This window comes from Alexandromys fortis, unplaced genomic scaffold (genome assembly GCF_014885135.2).
Source record: "Alexandromys fortis isolate MF-2015 unplaced genomic scaffold, M_Fortis_MF-2015_v1.1 scaffold_8_1_9099942, whole genome shotgun sequence".
NCBI lineage: Eukaryota > Metazoa > Chordata > Mammalia > Rodentia > Cricetidae > Alexandromys > Alexandromys fortis.
In genome coordinates this window covers 3,369,541-3,387,207 of record NW_026067898.1, presented here as the reverse complement: position 1 = coordinate 3,387,207, position 17,667 = coordinate 3,369,541, and the positions used below count along the sequence as shown (strand labels likewise).

Here is a 17,667-nt window from a genome sequence, read left to right as displayed (position 1 = left end):
ATGCAGCACGCTGCTCCTGAACTGTTTCTAATGGCGTCCTTCTAGTCTCCACCGCCAGCAGTCTGGAAGTCCCAATGAACCAGGACCATGGTCACGTCCATGTCTGACAGCAGGCTGACCTCTCAGGACACTCAAGAGTCAACCTTCCAGGCAGACAAATCTAATGCAATATTATGTATCTAAACTTTTTCTGATGAAGTGACTACTTCGATTTTTATAGCATCCATATGAGGCGACTGCTACTTCAAGATATTTTTAGTCAAAAGAAAAGTTCAAGACCATGAAGTTGGTTAAGTGACATACAATATTTCAGAGTGTACTGGCCTACCTGAGGGTCGCACTGCACTCTTTACTACCTCTCAATACTATATTCAATTTAACATTTAAATGAATCACTGCCTTTCCAAGTCTTTACATAATCATGCATCTAAATCAGCTACCTAACTCACAAGTAAAAAAGTTATTCATAACCATTATAATTTATACCCACGAAGTAAGTTATTTCTTTAATTCCCCAAGCTTAAGCAATTCCTTACATGTACTGTTAAGCAATTCCTTACATGTACGGTTACACATCTAAAACATGGTTCTTACCTTGCTATGGGGGACAAATTCTTCCATCATCTTCTTTAAAGGGTTTTCATAGTCCACAATCATCTGACCAAGGCGTGGGTATTCTCGGTCACTTAGAACACACATCAAATGCAAGTGAGTGATAAGCCATCAGATCAAGAGCTTTACAAGAATCTGTGTGACGTCTGTCTACCTTGCTCCGTGGGTCATTTCATGTGCATAGTTGTAGAGTCCAATGATGGCCTTCCTTTCTTCAATCCGGGACAGCAATATCATTAATGTTGTATAGGTTACAGTCAAATCTAAGTAGTTTTTTGTTAAATCAAAGTTCACAGTCTAGAAAACAAAACAAAAAGTTTAATTCCTACCTGTAAAACTCTGAAGCACACAAAATCTACATACCATTTCTATAGCTTTGTTCCCATTTCTAGATTTCTAATGTCTCTCTCTAAACATGTAAGATCTGGGGGCTATGGCAGCAATGTTCTGTCTGTGACACGATTTCATGGAAGAAAGAAAAGGACTTTGGCTACTGTATTCAAGCTGAGATGATGAAAAGGACAGAACCAGAAGGAAAGAAGGAAGGAAACTGGTACCAATCTCACTAAAGCAAAAAGAAGTATTGAATTTTTGATATTTTTACTATTAAGTTAATGGGCACATTTCTTACCTCAACTTTCTGTACCTACAAAATGTCATCCAAAGGAAAATTCTATCAATAATGACTACAGAAAAATACTGTTCAATTTTTTATAGTTGGGTGTATTAAGATAATATGCTAAATTTAACAACTATTTTACAAATGAATTAAGACTTATATTCAATAACACAAAAATATATAAAAGTTTCCTTTTAAAAAGTTATTCAGCAAGCCAAATAAATAATGCTATAATTTGTATACTCCTATAAAATGTTTCTTTAAATAACTGGTTCCCTGAGTTCTTTGGAAACAGAGAGAATTAGAAATTTTCCCAAAAATGATACTCACAATATCAAAGAAGACTTGGCAAACGTCAATAGTGTTCAGCAAGTCACAGACATGGTCCTGAAAAGGAAAGAATAAACTAATCTCTATCGGTACGACTTTTGGAGGAAGTGCTGAGGATGAAAGCCAGAGTTTCTGCGTGCTTAGCAAGTATTCCTTCTACCACTGAGCCACACCTTCAGCCCCAAGTAAGTAATTTTTAAATTCAGAAAATACAAATGTATAAAGTATACTTTATACTTTGGTTCTGGAAGAATTCTATTTTTATTACAAAAGTGACAATGCAATTTATACTGTTAACAAATATTCATTTTTGTAATCTTTAAGTTTACTTATTAAAATACATACCTTAAATTCCATAACATCTACAAATGTAAAGTAATATAACGCCAGATTTTTCAGAATCTCTGATTTTTCTTTCTGTAGTTGTGCAAGCTGTTGCTGTAAAAACAAAATTAGAGTTTATTTTAGGAAAGAACCGAAGTATCAAGTTTCACTGCACACTATCTTTCTCATGGCTGCTATATGGAAGCACAAGCTTTTAGACTTCTAAATGATTAAGGTTTTTTCAAACCCAATCACTTGAGAGGGCAACCACTAATGCAATCAGCAGCTGACAGCAGGAGGCCGTAAAACAGGCCAAGGCGGATTAGTACCAGATTGCACTACAACAGAAAACTGGAGATGTTAGGAGAAAATACGTCAGATGAACGCTTTAAAAAATTAAAACAAATGATTATGTCCACTAGAAATGGGAGAAAAGAAGATGTAAAACATTACAGCTTACACTACAAAAACCAATATGCTAGATAAATTTGGAACTTACCAAAAAGAACATCCAGGCAAAGCCACGTTACGCATGCAAAATAAAATGTAGATACAAACATAAAATACAGTAACGGTTCCCTGATCAGACCCACAGAACACAATAATATTTTAAACAAAAGCAAAAATCACAAGAACAAAAAATAAATGAAAAAAAAAAAGCAAGACTGTAGAGTTCAGACATGGGAGAAGGAAAAGTGAAGTATTACAATCAGCTGAATCACTGCGCTAACAAGTACCACCTTTCCCTAGTAAACCAACTACTGCCATCATCTCTGGGAGACCAGTCCTTTTTGATGCCTTATTTAACAGTGTGCCTGGGCGGCCATCTAGAGCCTGGATATTCTGTGTGTTGTCTAATGATTATCACTTAGGGTCTCATTAGAAAGGTGGAATCTCTGCCCCTCCTCAGGCCTGCTGAGTAAGAATCTGCCTTTTAAACAACATAGCTCGAGTGATCTAAATACCTGAGAAATGTCTGAGAAGCACTGAGGACATGAGAAAACTACAAGACAGCATTTAAAAATGTCCAGCATGGTACCAAAAGTCCACACCATGTCCAGGTCCTCTAAGGTCCTGTATACTTACATGGGCGCACTAGGAGACATCCCCACACATAACTATATTGAGCCATTACGGTAAGTCAGAAAGTTTACAAAACTAAGCCTAACATCATTAAAAGTGTCTTCCAGAAAAGCTGATTGAAAACAGCAAGCAGTCTGGCAAAACACCCTAAATACCTCTGTGTAAGGACATTTAAAGAAGGAATTATGTCTGGGAAACACGAGTAACTCAATCTCCTTTCTCCCCAAAAATGTGAAAAAAAGTTATACACCTGCAGTGATGTGTGTGTCTCCTCTATGAGAAGAGTTAACTATTTTCTATAATATATGTTTCAAAACAATTCCCTGTCTCTCTGTATTCTTCAGTTCTATAAATTTAGTTCCAATGTACAATAGAGAAAAGGCTCAAAAAAGAAGATATGAAGATCAGGCCAGCCTGGTCTATATAGTGAGTTCCAGGACAGTGAGAGCTATGTCTCAAAAGAACAAAAACCCTGTCTCAAAAGAACAAAAACCAAACAAACAAAAGGATATGAAGAGCATAATATGGCTACTCTGGGACTTTTTAATCCCAATTTATTTAATTCCACTAAAGCAAACATTAACAGTGCCTTCCTTTCCACACATCCTAATCTGCAGTTAATGACACATCATGCTCTTATAAACCTTAATCATCTTTTACACAAACCTGCATTTCATGTATCAAGAAAGTAATATATATTTATAGTTTTTTATAAAATTATATGACTAATTTTTATAACATTACATGTACTACCTATAAGACCCAAACAAATTTAGCAAAGTTAATCATCTACTTAAAAACAGCCAAGATGAGAAATCTCATTCGTCTCAAATGTGTTCTAGTTTCACCTACCATTTCCCTTTTCGATAATAGAAGCCCCTTAGTCTAAATTTCTCCTTTAATTTTCCCAAAGCAAGTATTACTAGGTTCTGTATCAGCTACAGTGACTACACGGAAAGTTCCAAGTGAGGGAGTTTTTAATGCTCTCTACAGCCTGTCCCTTTACTTTTCCAGACTCAATCTCCCCTACATCCATCCACAGACTACACAGTAAACAAATTTTGCTATTTTCTATGCACAGTTCATGATTTTTAACTGTGTCCTTATAAAGCTATCAAAATTTCACGTTTATATCCAAATCCCACTATCCTAAACCACTCATCTTAAATGTGAACACCATTTTCCAGAAACCATCCTTGACTGAACATCCTCCCTCAGCACAAAACCTTCCTCCTGAAGGCAGGCACTGCTTTCTAGCTTGTCACTGTAATCCCAGCAATAGAGACAGCCAGCACTCAAGACTCATGGCTTTAGTTTGCAAAAACAGCTCTACATATCAGGAAGTATCCAATCCAAATGTCTTAAATGAAGGATCATAATGACAGACGACATATTTGGGAAGAAATGCTTTTTAGACAGTCCATCTCCAATATTACAAACAAAAAAGGGTAAGTGGCTTACTTAACAGCTCAAAGCCTAACACCTTCATTACCACTTGGAAACTAATCGATAGACTTAACCAAAGCAATTGTATAAATTGGCACATGACAACACTGGATAGAGGCTAACACCTACACACTGTGTATTAATGTTAGGAGAATAATAAAGGAGGTCTAACTACTGTATCACTAACCCCAACACTACTCAGTACGCAGACTAAACCTAAACAAGGGTTTGCTGAGTACGCACTGGGCGTCTAGTATTTTAAAGCATCATATGATTCTACCTACTGGTCACAATTAAGTTCCCTATTTTAGTGAAAATAAATTTCATAAAACCATGAATGAAAGATGTCAAACAATATAATTCTCAGGCTTCAACTACAAGGAAAAAAAGAAAGAAATACATTTTTGTTTTCAAAGTGAATGATAAACCTAAAAACAATTAATGCCAGATTCAAAGTTGGAGATGATTTAAAACATTCACGTGCAATAATTACTGGTGTTGTTAATATAGCAAAACATTACAGAGGTTCTACTTGAAAATCATGTATTCAACAACTGAAAAGCCTATTCATGTGATACATGAAAATACTTTAGTAAAACATTTGTAGAACGCTTTCATTATGTTTTCTGGCCCGGTGCTATTGTCCTTAATATTAAAATAGGTAAGCAAAATCTGAAACAGAGCATACATGAGATATGGAAATTGCATTTTTACACCGAATATCTTGTTGATTAATCTCAGTTCAATTAAGATAGCATTTTTCAGACAGACAAATGTAAACTGAAATTTAGCATTTGTTACTTTTTGTTTACTTTCTAAGAAAGGCATTAGTAAATTCCTGAAGGAACCAACACTTAGCAGGGCTAACTCACTAATCTTTAACACAAGAACATGACTAGAGGTGTTAAGTATAGTTATCACCTTCATTACTGAAGTTGCTGTATATATACATATTTTTCTTGGTCTAGCTCATTGCGCTCAAGGAAAAACGTTGGGTTGTACAGTGACACACATTTGTGAGTCCAGCAATCAGAAGCTAAGGCAGGATTGAGAGTTCCAGCCCAGCCTCATCTAGTCTCAAAACTATGCCAAAAACAAAACACAAAACCAGAAAAGCAAGAAGCCTAGTTTCAGGAAAACTGTTCAGTGTCTTGGTAAGAGTCCACACTATAATCTAAATAAGAAAGGGCTCATGTACCTTTCTGAACTGCCCTAGCTCCCACTCCCTAACTGGTCTCTGGACCTGTTGCTCCTCAGGCGTCTCCACAGGGCTCAGCAGAGTGTGCACCTGAAGGCACAGCACACACACACCCCTTGAGAAGAAGCAGTTCTAATGGAGGTCATGCAATACACTACACAGTGGGAAGGGCAGTAAGAGCTCTGTGATCCTTAAAACTTTATGTCCGTCTAATGTTATTTCAAAATAAAGTTTTAAATTTCAGTAATCTCCTGGCATGCTTAAAATAAAATATAACCTCACAGGCACCTGACGTTCCCTTTCTCAATAGCCCCTATATGCAGTAGCCGGCATACTGGCCTGGGGCACGTCACCAACCTCAGAGCTCTTGCCTCTGCTTAGTGACATCTGGACGTCCTTTGCTCACTTCTCAGGGAAGGCCACACTGCTGAGGGCTACTGGCCTAACATAAGCTTCCTTCCTACTAGTCGCTAACTCAGTGGCTCTCAAATGGCCCTTTCACAGGGATCGCATGTCAGATATCCTGTGTATAAAATATTCACATTACAATTCATAACAGTAGCAAAGTCACAGTTGTGAAGGAGCAACAAAAATAATTATTGTTGGGAGTCACCACAATGTGAGGAACTGTATTAAAGGGCCACAGTGCTAGGTGGGATGGGAACCACTGCTCAAAACCCTTCCTTGCTTCGTATTTCTTTCTCACACTGTAGCGGCATTTCATTTGTATTTTAATAAATAAAACCTGCCTGAGGATCAGAAAAGTAAAACAGCCGCCCTGGTCAGCCTTACAGACCAGGCAACAATGACACACATCTTTAATCCCAGTAGCCATACTAGCTAGTCATAGAAATCAGGCAGCAGTGGTGCAGGCCTTTAATCCCAGAACTACAGACGGATTATAGGGCAGAAGACTGCTCTCAGACTCAGTCTCATTCTGAGATCCCTGGAGGCAGGATGGCCATTTTGGACTGAGGTGGAGGTGAGAGACGGTGGCTGGCAGTTTTGCTCTTCTGAACTTCAGGTTGAAGCCCAATGTCTGTCTCTGGGTTTGTATTAACCGTGCTTCACCCACTCATCTCAAGAAGAAAGTGCACACTTAACCACTTTGTCATCTACCACGTCCATCTGAACGAAGCTCTACAGGAGCGGGGGCAGGGCTGTTTTCTCAGAGCTCCAGCATCTACAGCCTGAGTGCAGAGTGCACTATAAACAGGTGATTCTCAAGCTTCCCAAAGGAAAAACATAAAGAAGGCCTTAACTTAAACTTTTGTGCTTACTAAATGAACTCAAAACCTGGTGTACGTTCATTTCCCAGGTGAGTGTATCTTAACATATACAGATATACAGTGACTGAATTGCTTTATTAAATCCCCAAAACTGGGCAAACTATTTGATCATGTCATTCCAGAACAGATAACTATAAAAGAAAGAAGTAACTAAAAAAATGGTATGTGCATACCAATAAATAAATCTTTTAAAGTTACCTGGAAATTCAAATTAAAACAAAGGTTTTGTTCCTTTTTTTTTTAAAGATCATAGGATCCTACTAAAAGTTCTCCATATATAATTGATTTGGACAGAATGGCTGACCAGCAAGCTCTGATAGTCTCCCTGTCTCTGAGGCGCCCCGTCCCCCAGCACTGGGGTTACAGACACGCACTACCATGGCCAGCTTTTACACATGTGGTTGAGATCCAAACTTGAGCCACTGAGCCATCTCCCCAGTTCCTGCCCCTTAGGCACTGTATTTTTAAGGTTTTTATTTCTCTCCCTTCAATAATCATGTTTCCAAGGAAAAGTAGTACCCTTTAATGCATACATAGTATGTTTAAAATTACATATATTCCTGTAAAACTAAGAAAACCCAACTAGCTGAGCTATGGAGCAGAGAGCCCCCGTGAATAAACTTCAGTGAATAGAGAATATCACTTCTTATTTCCCAAGATTATACTTTTGTATAATTTTAGTATATTTATACTTATTAAGCCACCAACCCTATTTAGCTTAGTAGATCTCCATCATTCCAAAAATGTTCCCTGTGCTCATTGGCAATTAATCTAGGTTTGACTCTCAGCCCAGTGCAAATAATAATTGCTTCCTGTCTCAATAAACCTCCCCTTTTCTAAACACTTCCTGTAGCACAGACTCAAACAGTGTGCACAGCTTGGTTCATTGACTCCCTCACTTAGTATAATGTCCTTAATGTTTAGTTGTAGCGTAACTATGTATCAGTAGTGTTCTTTGAGCCTCCAGAAATTCAGTTAGGAACAGAGAGTGTTAATCATGTTTTGTTTATTCATTAGTCAGTTAGTTGATGGGCATCTGATCTGTTGCCAGTTTGGAATTATGAATAATCAGTGCTGCTACAACATATCTTATAAAGACATTTTTATTTTGTTAGAGAAAATTTGGATTTTCTTCGGTTAGAACTGCTTTCTTTCCTAGTTTTCAGTTGACTCAGATAGCCAAGTGAATGAAATTTGATTGCTAAATAAATCATTCCTTCTTTGTGAACAAATACTGCAGTGAAGCATGAGACACTGGGAGAAACTGAGGAAGACTGAAGACAGACTACTAAATGAACTATCAAGGACAGTGAGGGATTCATTAAACATGTTTGGTGCCGAAGGTAAAGACACAGTTGAGAAGCCAGTTGTACAACTATTTCTAGGGAGAAATTCAAAGATAGTAGGAAGCTATACTTCCCACATTTGCTTCAAGCCACTCACCAACTGGTAACAGCAGAAAAGGGTAAGGTCTTGTGCTGTGCACACAGGAAGAAAAGCCACAGCTGAGTGCTGTGGGGACAGGGAGCCTGATGGAGGAAGGTCATGAATTATCTGGGTACATACTAACAGGGCAGAATGGTAGTTTCCTTAATTGGAAGCCAAAAACAAAATTATAAAATTTATCTTTTAAGTTATCGTGGCTTCTTTTAAGACATCTATCATTCTTGGGAAGCTTGGAGATGTTAGCTGACATTAGAGAGAGAGAGAGTATACCTCCACCAAATCTCTGAGCTCAGAGGCTCCCCTGACTCGTCACTCATCATCATATCCTAGTCCCTTTCTTGTCCATCTGAAGTTTAAATGGCCCATCACTGCAACTATCCCTGGTCCTTCTCTCCTTCTTATAACTGCCTGATGAAGCCTATAGTGAGAGAAAGCAGATAGACACACTGACTTGATCACAACCTAACTCCATCATCAACAGGAGCTGAGCCAGGACACTACTTCAGTTTCTCCTATCAAGTCAGCCTCTCTCTGTCCTCAATGGTTAACACACTTTCTCAAGTCCCTTAAAATCCCAACAATGCTCTCTTTGATTCTTAGCTTACTCCTAACTCTAACCGGAGTTCCAGATTAAAAAGTACAATTTTTTTAACTGTCTCATTTTATTAAGAAAACTTCCCCAAGTAAAGAGGTAGTTCAAAGTATGTCTAACATACAACGGATTTAGAACAGCCATTCATGGCTGAAATCAAATGATCCGCCTTTCACACATCCCTAAAGCAGAACCACACCTGCTTTACCTCACAGCCACTTCAGTTTGGCGCTTGTAAAACGTACAATTTGTTGCAGTGTTTCTACTCAGTTCTTTGTGGGCCTCTCAACCTAACACATTACCTGCTGTACACGACCCTCCACTGTGCCCATTTTTCTTTGGCTTCCTCTCCCCAGTAAATACCGATATTTGTTTAAAACCATCAGGTCGCGGCGGTGGGGAAGAGACAGAAATCTTTAATAAATAAATAAATAAATAAAACCATCAGGTCTTCTTTCTTGTTGTTATTTAAAATAATATTATTGCCTGTGTTATTTCTCACTAAACTGAAATTCTTTTAGTTTTTAGAATTAAAGTTCAATTTAATTAAAACCAACATTCTATCAAGCTCCCATCATACATGCACTCATACTGAAATACACCGCCAAAGTTTATAATACTGTATATCATGACGATTCCTTCTAAACCGAAGTTTACTTGTGATCTATATCTCCTAAACATCAGAGTTATATCTCCCAGACATCAGAGATTCAAAAATGAGGGAATGGTTTGGTCCATAAAGACAAATATGTGAGATGCCAGAGAGAAATATTGGTGTGGTTTACTCCCCCTGTTGAAGAATAAAAGGAATAGCAAGTGGGGAGATTAGAAAACATGAAAATCAATCTTTGGCTTATGACAGACAGTACCTGTCTCAACAGACAACTTATACCTGAATGAGGTAAGTTCTTTAGGCTGTGTAGAGCTGAAGACAAGCCCCAAATAACCAGCCTGCAGTTTTATAAGAGTGAACAGAGACTATAAAGATTCTAGTTTAAACAAGCAAGTTCCATGATAATGGCTCAGGGCAGGGAACACAATAGAAAGGAAAAAAGAATACTTTTCAATACTAGAAACAAAATCTGCTGCCCAACAGAGAGCTGCTCAAAGGATAACAGACATTCAAACCACAGAAAGCAGCATGCTAGTTCATCAAAACCACAGATGCAATGGGGAGGGGTCACTTGGAAACCTACTGGCTCTAGGTAAACCAGGGAATCAAGGAGGTAATGTAACAATAGCTACTGTTCTTAAAATCACCTGCCAGAGTGCACTGAATGCTTTAAGGCATATTCAACTCCTTCAGATGGGAATTATTTGCATTTTAGACAGAAGAAAAATGGTGCCTTTAGATGCCAGACGTTTCCTGAATATCTTAGCTGGTCCATAACCTCTGTTCCGATTCCAAAGTTCACCCTAACCAATACACCACCCTCATAGTTGAAACCACAGCAAACCAAGAAAAGCCCCTTAAGGGCTGCCTAGGAAGGAATTTAAGTGTTTTATCATTTCCTTCAACCTCCTTCACACAGTTGGCATATCAAAGGCAGTCCTGCATCTACCAAAACCACTACCACACCAACAGACTTAGGTTTTTAAAGCTGGGGATCTTATTATTTTACAAGGTTATTTTCAGGAACCCTACCTACAACATCATTAATGAGAGTTAATTTGCTTTTTAAAAAGCACTGGGATTTTTTAGCTTAAAAAGATTTTGGGTCCTCATAGTTCTAAGGCAGTATTTAATACAAGTGAATGTTGGTACTAAATAGGCTTGTTCTTCATCAAATATTTGATATTCTCTATTATCAAACACCAGGGATTTAAAAAAGTGTTTAAAAATGTGAGTTTAAAGAGAAAATAATTTTTTTGCTGCATAGCCTCTTGTAATATTGTGCTTCCCTAAGAAGTAATATCTATAACTTAAAATATTTTTCTTTGGTTGAAAATATGATTTTAAGCTGGCGGTGGTGACACATGTCTTTAATCCCAACTCTTGGGACACAGAGACAGGCGGGATGTCTGAGTTTGAGGCCTCCCAGTCTATAAAGCAAGTTTCAGGATAGCCAGGGGTATACAGAGAAACCCTATCTCGAAAAACAAAAAAAGAAAAGAAAATATGAAAATTTGGACAGTTTGAAATTAAATAAAATATACCAAAATGTACAGCCCGGCACAAATAGAGACAAAATAAATGGCTATTATAATTATAAAATCAGTTTGTTATGATGAAATTCCATTTCATCAGCTTACTTTGAAGTATATGAGGCATATGCTTTCAAAGTATTTTGAAAACTGTCTGTTTTCTGGTCCAGAACCTGTGTCACCTTTGCTACCCTTTACACACCAACAATGTCCTTGTTCTTAGACCCTAATTAAATTCTATACATATTTGGCAGTGATTAATATTTTCCAATTATACTTGGAAATAAAATAAAATATTATACACAAATGCATAAAGAAAATTTTTGTTTGTTTGCATTTTGAAACATGGTTTCATGTTGCCCAGGCTGGCTTAGAATTTGTAACTGTGAATGTCCTTGACCTCCTGATCTTCCTGCATCTACCTTCTAAGAACTGGGATTATAGGGTAGTATTTTTCTTATTTAAAAAAAAAAAAATAGAAGAAAAAAATTCAGTTAAAAGTATTTGAAAAAAATAGCAAGAATTTAAATATGCACACGTGGATATTTAAACTTTTCCTATGAACAGTAGTATTGTTCTAAATGGGTTCCTATGAACAGCAGTATTGTTCTAAATGGGTTTCTACTGTATTCCTCATACTGGATCAGAACAGATCTCAGACATCTAGAAGAAATACAGACATCTTCACAGCTGAACTTTCAGGATAATAAAAATTAATAGTTCAATAAGTTGGACAGTCTGAAATTAAATGAAATCTACCAAAATACACAACCTAGCACATACAAAGACAAAATAAATGGCTACTATAATTATAAGACCAGTAGGTTATAACAAAACTTCATTTCATCAATTAAATCAGAAGCATATGAGGCATTTAGTTCAGTATTATAGCTGGGGAATGGAGGCACCCCTCATTCTTTGGTACAGTTTTTTCTCCCTAAATCCAGAACTGAGTACACAGTAACTGTGCACAAAGAGCCCTGAATAAGAACAGGTGGAAATGGCGAGGATGCACTACCTAACACCCCACTGCCAACAGCAGCACTCTTTGACAGATCCCTCAAGGCTGTGCTCATGGCTTCCACCAGAGTTAAAAGACTTAGAGAGAAGAGGAGGCCAGTTACTAAAGAAGGGACCAAAACCAGAAACAGTCTCAGCTGCAATGTTGTAAGAGTAACCTTTTTCGTAAAGAGTCTATTTTAGAAACTTCAAAAAACTTTTGTTTAATTTTCATGAAAACAATCTCTGTTCTTGAGTTCCTTTCCTCAAATGGTGGACAGTGCTACCTGTAAAGCAGGAATCAAGCACAGTGCCAACTGTGGGCATACACGAGCATGTTCTGTGGCACAAGATGACAGGGAAGAGCAGATGGAAATCTGCCACTTCCGATGAATCCCAGACACTGCCATTCAAATCTTTAAACTTGCATTAACTAATTTTTGTTTGGAGACAGAGTTTCACTATATAGCTCTAGCTGGCCTGAAAATCATTTTGTAGAACAGGCTGGCCTCAAACTCAAGAGATCGCCTCCCTCTGTCTCTTGAGTGCTGCAATAAGATGTGTAACCTTCATTAACCAACAACTTCATATTTCCTAACCTAAACTAGCTAGGAGTCTATCACCACTATTTAGCAGACCCAGACTAAAACTGATACAAAACCTCTCAAAGAGTCAACACAGGGGCCAGGCCTTTAATTCCAGCACTTTAATCCCAGGCAGAAGCAGGCGGATCTCTGTGAGTTCAAGGCCAGCCTGGTCGACAAGAGCTAGTTCCAGGACAGGATACACAAGCTACAAAGAAACTCTGTCTCGAAAAACCAAAAATAAATAAATAAGTAAACAAACAAACAAATAAATAAGCCCTAATACATAAATACATACAACCTTTTAGAAAATTAAGATTTTTATCAACCCAAACTTCTACAAAAACAGACTTTAAAAAAAGTATTTAAAAAGCACAAGCAACCTAAACCAAGACTCTTTTTTTTTTAAGAGTACCTGACTTATTTTTACTAATTCTAACATTTCTCTCTACATTGAAATGCTTTAAGCATTAGAAACAAGAGAAATATAAATCTACGATACATATCTTGAGGATAAAATGTGACAATCTACCTTTTAAATAGATTCTCAAGACCGGGGCACTCAAAAGGAGAAATTGCTAGACTAAATTTTTATAAAACAAAAAAGAAAGCAAGGGTTGCAGTATGGGAACATCAAGGAAAAATAAAAGCAAAATGATGACTTATGAAAAGATTCCAAGTCAATTAAACTTTTATAAGTATGTTACAGTAAAACAAAATTCTGAAATTGGTTATTTCTATGATTACTCTAAAAAACTGCCCCAAATAAACACAGTAGAAAGATTAAATATGACCAAACTTTATGCAAGAAAACTTTCACATAGGAACTAATATGGGAATAAAGACCTTATACCATAACCTCTCTAACTTCCAGAAATGCTTTTGGAAGCCAAGAAAATGCCAGGGAAGCAAATACAACTTAAAAGCAAAATCAGCTGTTTATGAAAGCAGTAAGAGCTCTGTGAAGTCACTGCCAACCTCCAAAGAAAATTAAGTTAGTGATATAAGAATAACAAGATGCCCCAAGTAACCACACACACATTTGGAGCAGTGTTTATCTTCTATGCATTAACTATTCTTATCGTAACTTCAAAAAAAAAAGTGTAAGAAATTACAATTTCACTTTTCCGCATAACATGTAGCTAGAAGTTTTTCTAATTTCAGAGGTATGAATACTGTCTTTAAAAGCACTTAAGCAAGGTCTAAAATCTGTGCATCAAATGCTGCACACAGCGTTAGGTTAATGGGAGAAACAACACCCACTGAGCACTGCTCTCCTCACACACGGGTGGCGCCAAGGAGAAAATGGGGATGACTTACGTTGTTGTTGCGCGTCTCGACAGCAGGAAATTTTCTGACTATGAACTTCACAGCGGACTCCAGGTTTTTGTCAATAAGGTAGGAAGGTTTAGCCTTGGGGTCTCCACATGCCTAAAAAGACAACAGCAATGAGAAAAGTGAAATGTATCTTCCTAAAATCAAGAAGAATAACACATCTGAAATCAGAAATTAGAAAGATTTATTGTTTTGGTGAGCAGGTGATAAAATGAACAGGCAAAGTGCAGGGATTGTCACAGCTGAAATATGCGATGGGAGACAGTACAGAGATGTCTTCTACTGAAAAAAACGCATGGAAAGTTTTAAAGCAGTTAGCGCAGAACAGCAGTGAAGGAAAAAGCTCAAACCTAAAAAAAGGAAAAGAAATGAAAAACCTTTTTGGTTTGAGGTAGGATTGTTTTCATCTGGCGCTAATAAGGTATTACAAAATTAAATATTAAGTAAAATGTTTCTGAGTGTTATAAAATGAAGGCTTATGTTTGAAAATGTCTTTTCCAAATGGTTTCCTCATTCACTGTCAACATTTTAATACGCAAGAGCCCTAGTTCAAAAGAACTGGAAGCTGCTCACACTGAAGCTGGCCTACACTCCTAATGTGTACTGCCTGCTCCTCTGGACGTCTGCATCACAACACTGTGTCCCCTCACACCAGCAGCCCCTGCCCCTGCCCCTGTCCTCGCTCACAAACACGGAATGCTGGGTCTGTCCCCATCCGGTCCCATCACAGTGCAGCCTCCTCTGCACCACACAAGTGCTACTGGGAAGGCTAAGAGCAGAACCAACAGAACAGTACGTGACAGCTAACTGCTTGGATGAGATGCTTTTTCTTAGGGAAAAAATATTAACAATCGTATCATTCTTGCTTTTTATTCCATTTTTAAAGCATATGCTTTCTCAGTGATGTCTGCCATGTGTGAGGGGGTACAGTACTGTAACCTGACCTTCTGGTTTACTATGGCTATGTTGTGGATTACAGAAAGAGAAGTTATGAAACATGAGACTGATCTGAAAGCGGGCAAGCGGGCAGAGGGAAGGTGAAAAGCTTTGCAAACCTTCCAAACTTGTCCTTGCTGGGGAAGCATTGTAATAAAAAGAGAGAAAAATTACGTGTAAACAATGATTGTCAAGCTATGACATACTTTTCAGTAGAAAACTTATGCACTGCGGACTACGAGTAACAATACAAAATGAGAACTGTATGGTGCTACAACTGATAAGGTACTTAAGTAGCAAGTTCTATCACACAATAGATTTATATAGTTTACACTAGTCATACAGATTAAATACTACTGTGTAAGTGTACAACCATGTCAGTATCTTGGTGATCTTTCTAAACCAACTTAAATAATACTAGAAAGAAGGAAAAATAAAGACTACATGCAGCTATAAAAATAGGAGCAAAAGCCATTAGTGAAATTTTACATACCTTAAAAAGAAACGGTAGCCAAGAATAAAAATGAATTGTTACAAGATGAACTTTGTACTTCAGCTCAAATTGAAACTATTTTTAAAATATCGCCTAGCTTTCAAGTCAAAGTATAAAATAAAGAAAGCCAATAAAAACATCCCTATTTTTATAAATGGAAATAGGAATGCAGTACCAATTCTCAGCATAATTAGATCAAACAATTTTTTTAATTTAGAACTTAACCTTTAATGTGAAAGACAAGGTTACTATGCAAATCAATTTCTACATAATATTAGCATAAACTTATTTTTCCTCAGACTATAATTTCTTTGAAATAGTTTTTGATAGACTGGTGGTCTTCTAATGTGTCCTCTTTCTTCAAGATACCATATATAACATGAATTCGACTCACATAACTAAGACTATTACAACTAAGAAACTGCCCTTTAGAAATAGCTACAGATTAGCATTTTTTTATATAAAGCATGCCTAAGAGTACAGAGTCCTAAAGTGATTCAATATGTTCTTTTCATGATATGTATCTTTTATATTCTAGTTATGTAAAAGTCTACATATTACTTTAACAGTATTAGCAGCTATCAATAAAAACAATACCCATTTCTGAAGATCGTAAAAGATACCTGTATATAAGCAGCTCTTCTTAAATTGAAAACAAAATAAAAAAGGAATTTCAGTTCAGTGTACAGCTAAAATCATACATAACTTCTTTTAGAAGTGGATGGCCTCTTTGGGTGTGCTCGGTGGGCATGTGTAAGTGCACCCCTGAGAGGTGACCCCGACTCTGTTAAGCAGTTAGGCTGTGATCCCTACCACTCGCTAGCGCTGGGGCCTCATATTTGTAACACTTCCCAGTCTCAGTTCCGTCTTCTGTAAGCGGGCGAAGGTAAGTACTTACCTCACTGTGTCATGAGGGTTTCAAGAGCTTAGTAACCCATGTAAAGCTTTAACAAAGTGACTGGCACAGAAGTGTTCGAAAATGTACACCGTTGTCAGGATTGGTTATAATAAGGAGCATGACAGTCACCTAAGCTGGTCTCCTGCGGAGACTGGTCATCAGTACAGTCTCTATGTCATGGTTATCGAGAACCAGCACATTAGTGTAACCTCCTTAACTTAAGGCCCTCTCTCAGCCGCACGATTCCTCACTTACCCTAGGGTCGAACATACTGTATTTGTTTTGCTTAGGGGAAGAATATAGCTTTATGTTTTACTTGGGGTTTCTGGTGCTGAGGTCTGAACTCATGAACGCAAATATGCTAAGAATATATTCTACCACAATATCCAAGAACATGAGTTCTTTAAAATAGGACGCCCATGTTCAAGTCCTGGCTAGGTGACTTAACAGCTGTAAAATCAAGAGTTAATGATTTTATCCTTCAGCTCTTGGTATCTTCTACTAAACTAGAGACAATAATTACAACCTGTCCTAAAAAGCTCCATACTCACTACAGAGGTTGGCATGTTTGTGGGTAGGAAGAACTTACAGGTGTACTCACACAATGAACAATTAAGAAAAGAAAAAGAAAACCTGAATAGAAGGACCTCACGGAAGTTCCAGTCTACTTTTTCTAAAACCAACTTACTTAACATTTTTACTTAATGAAAAGATATTTATATAGGAAATACTCAGGAAAAAAAGAGAAAAGTACAAAAAAAACCCTAAACTGTGATCTGATTAAATTACCCAGGTAAGATACACACTACTAAGGAGCTATCTCTGTAGCTCAGTCACGGCGTTCACATAACACTACCACAGCAGAAAAATTCCAACTGACCAGAAATCTGTCTCGAAAGATTAATTTTCCCACTAGTGTTTTTGAAAGTATCTCATGCTATCAAAATTATAACTAATTCTTCACTTTTGATTAGTCATCCTAGAAAGTAGAAATGTTTATAAAATTACTATCATCACTACACTTAGCTACTAAAGCCATCTGTACTAACACACCCTGAAAGGCTCATAACCAAGACTGAATCTAAACATGTTAACCACACGAGCTGAGAAATGCCTCATCAGGTCACAACTCTGCTGTGAGATCCTAGCAACCAAGTAAAAGCCCCAAGCAGCAGAATGTCTGTAACCCTAGCACTGGGGAAGGGTAGAGACAGGCAGATCCTTGAGGCTTGATGGCTAGCCAGATTAGCCTGAATGCCCCCTTGGTGGGCTGTGCTGAGCACACCCCCACCTCTTCCCCCAGTAGGGATGCTCAGTACAGAAAGAAAGAAAAGGAAA

At 37.5% G+C, this 17,667-nt stretch overlaps 1 protein-coding gene across 1 annotated transcript in view; it reads right to left on the bottom strand.

The window, feature by feature from the left end:
* Positions 1 to 17,667, bottom strand: part of Nckap1 (NCK associated protein 1) — a 65,653-nt gene that overhangs the window by 40,010 nt on the left and 7,976 nt on the right. Inside the window, exons 2-6 of the mRNA XM_050119688.1 lie at positions 13,988 to 14,098; positions 1,907 to 1,999; positions 1,562 to 1,618; positions 767 to 909; positions 595 to 685 (exon numbers count right to left, since the gene is read on the bottom strand). Coding sequence (XP_049975645.1) covers positions 595 to 685; positions 767 to 909; positions 1,562 to 1,618; positions 1,907 to 1,999; positions 13,988 to 14,098 — 495 coding nt within the window. The remainder of the gene's footprint in view (positions 1 to 594; positions 686 to 766; positions 910 to 1,561; positions 1,619 to 1,906; positions 2,000 to 13,987; positions 14,099 to 17,667) is intronic.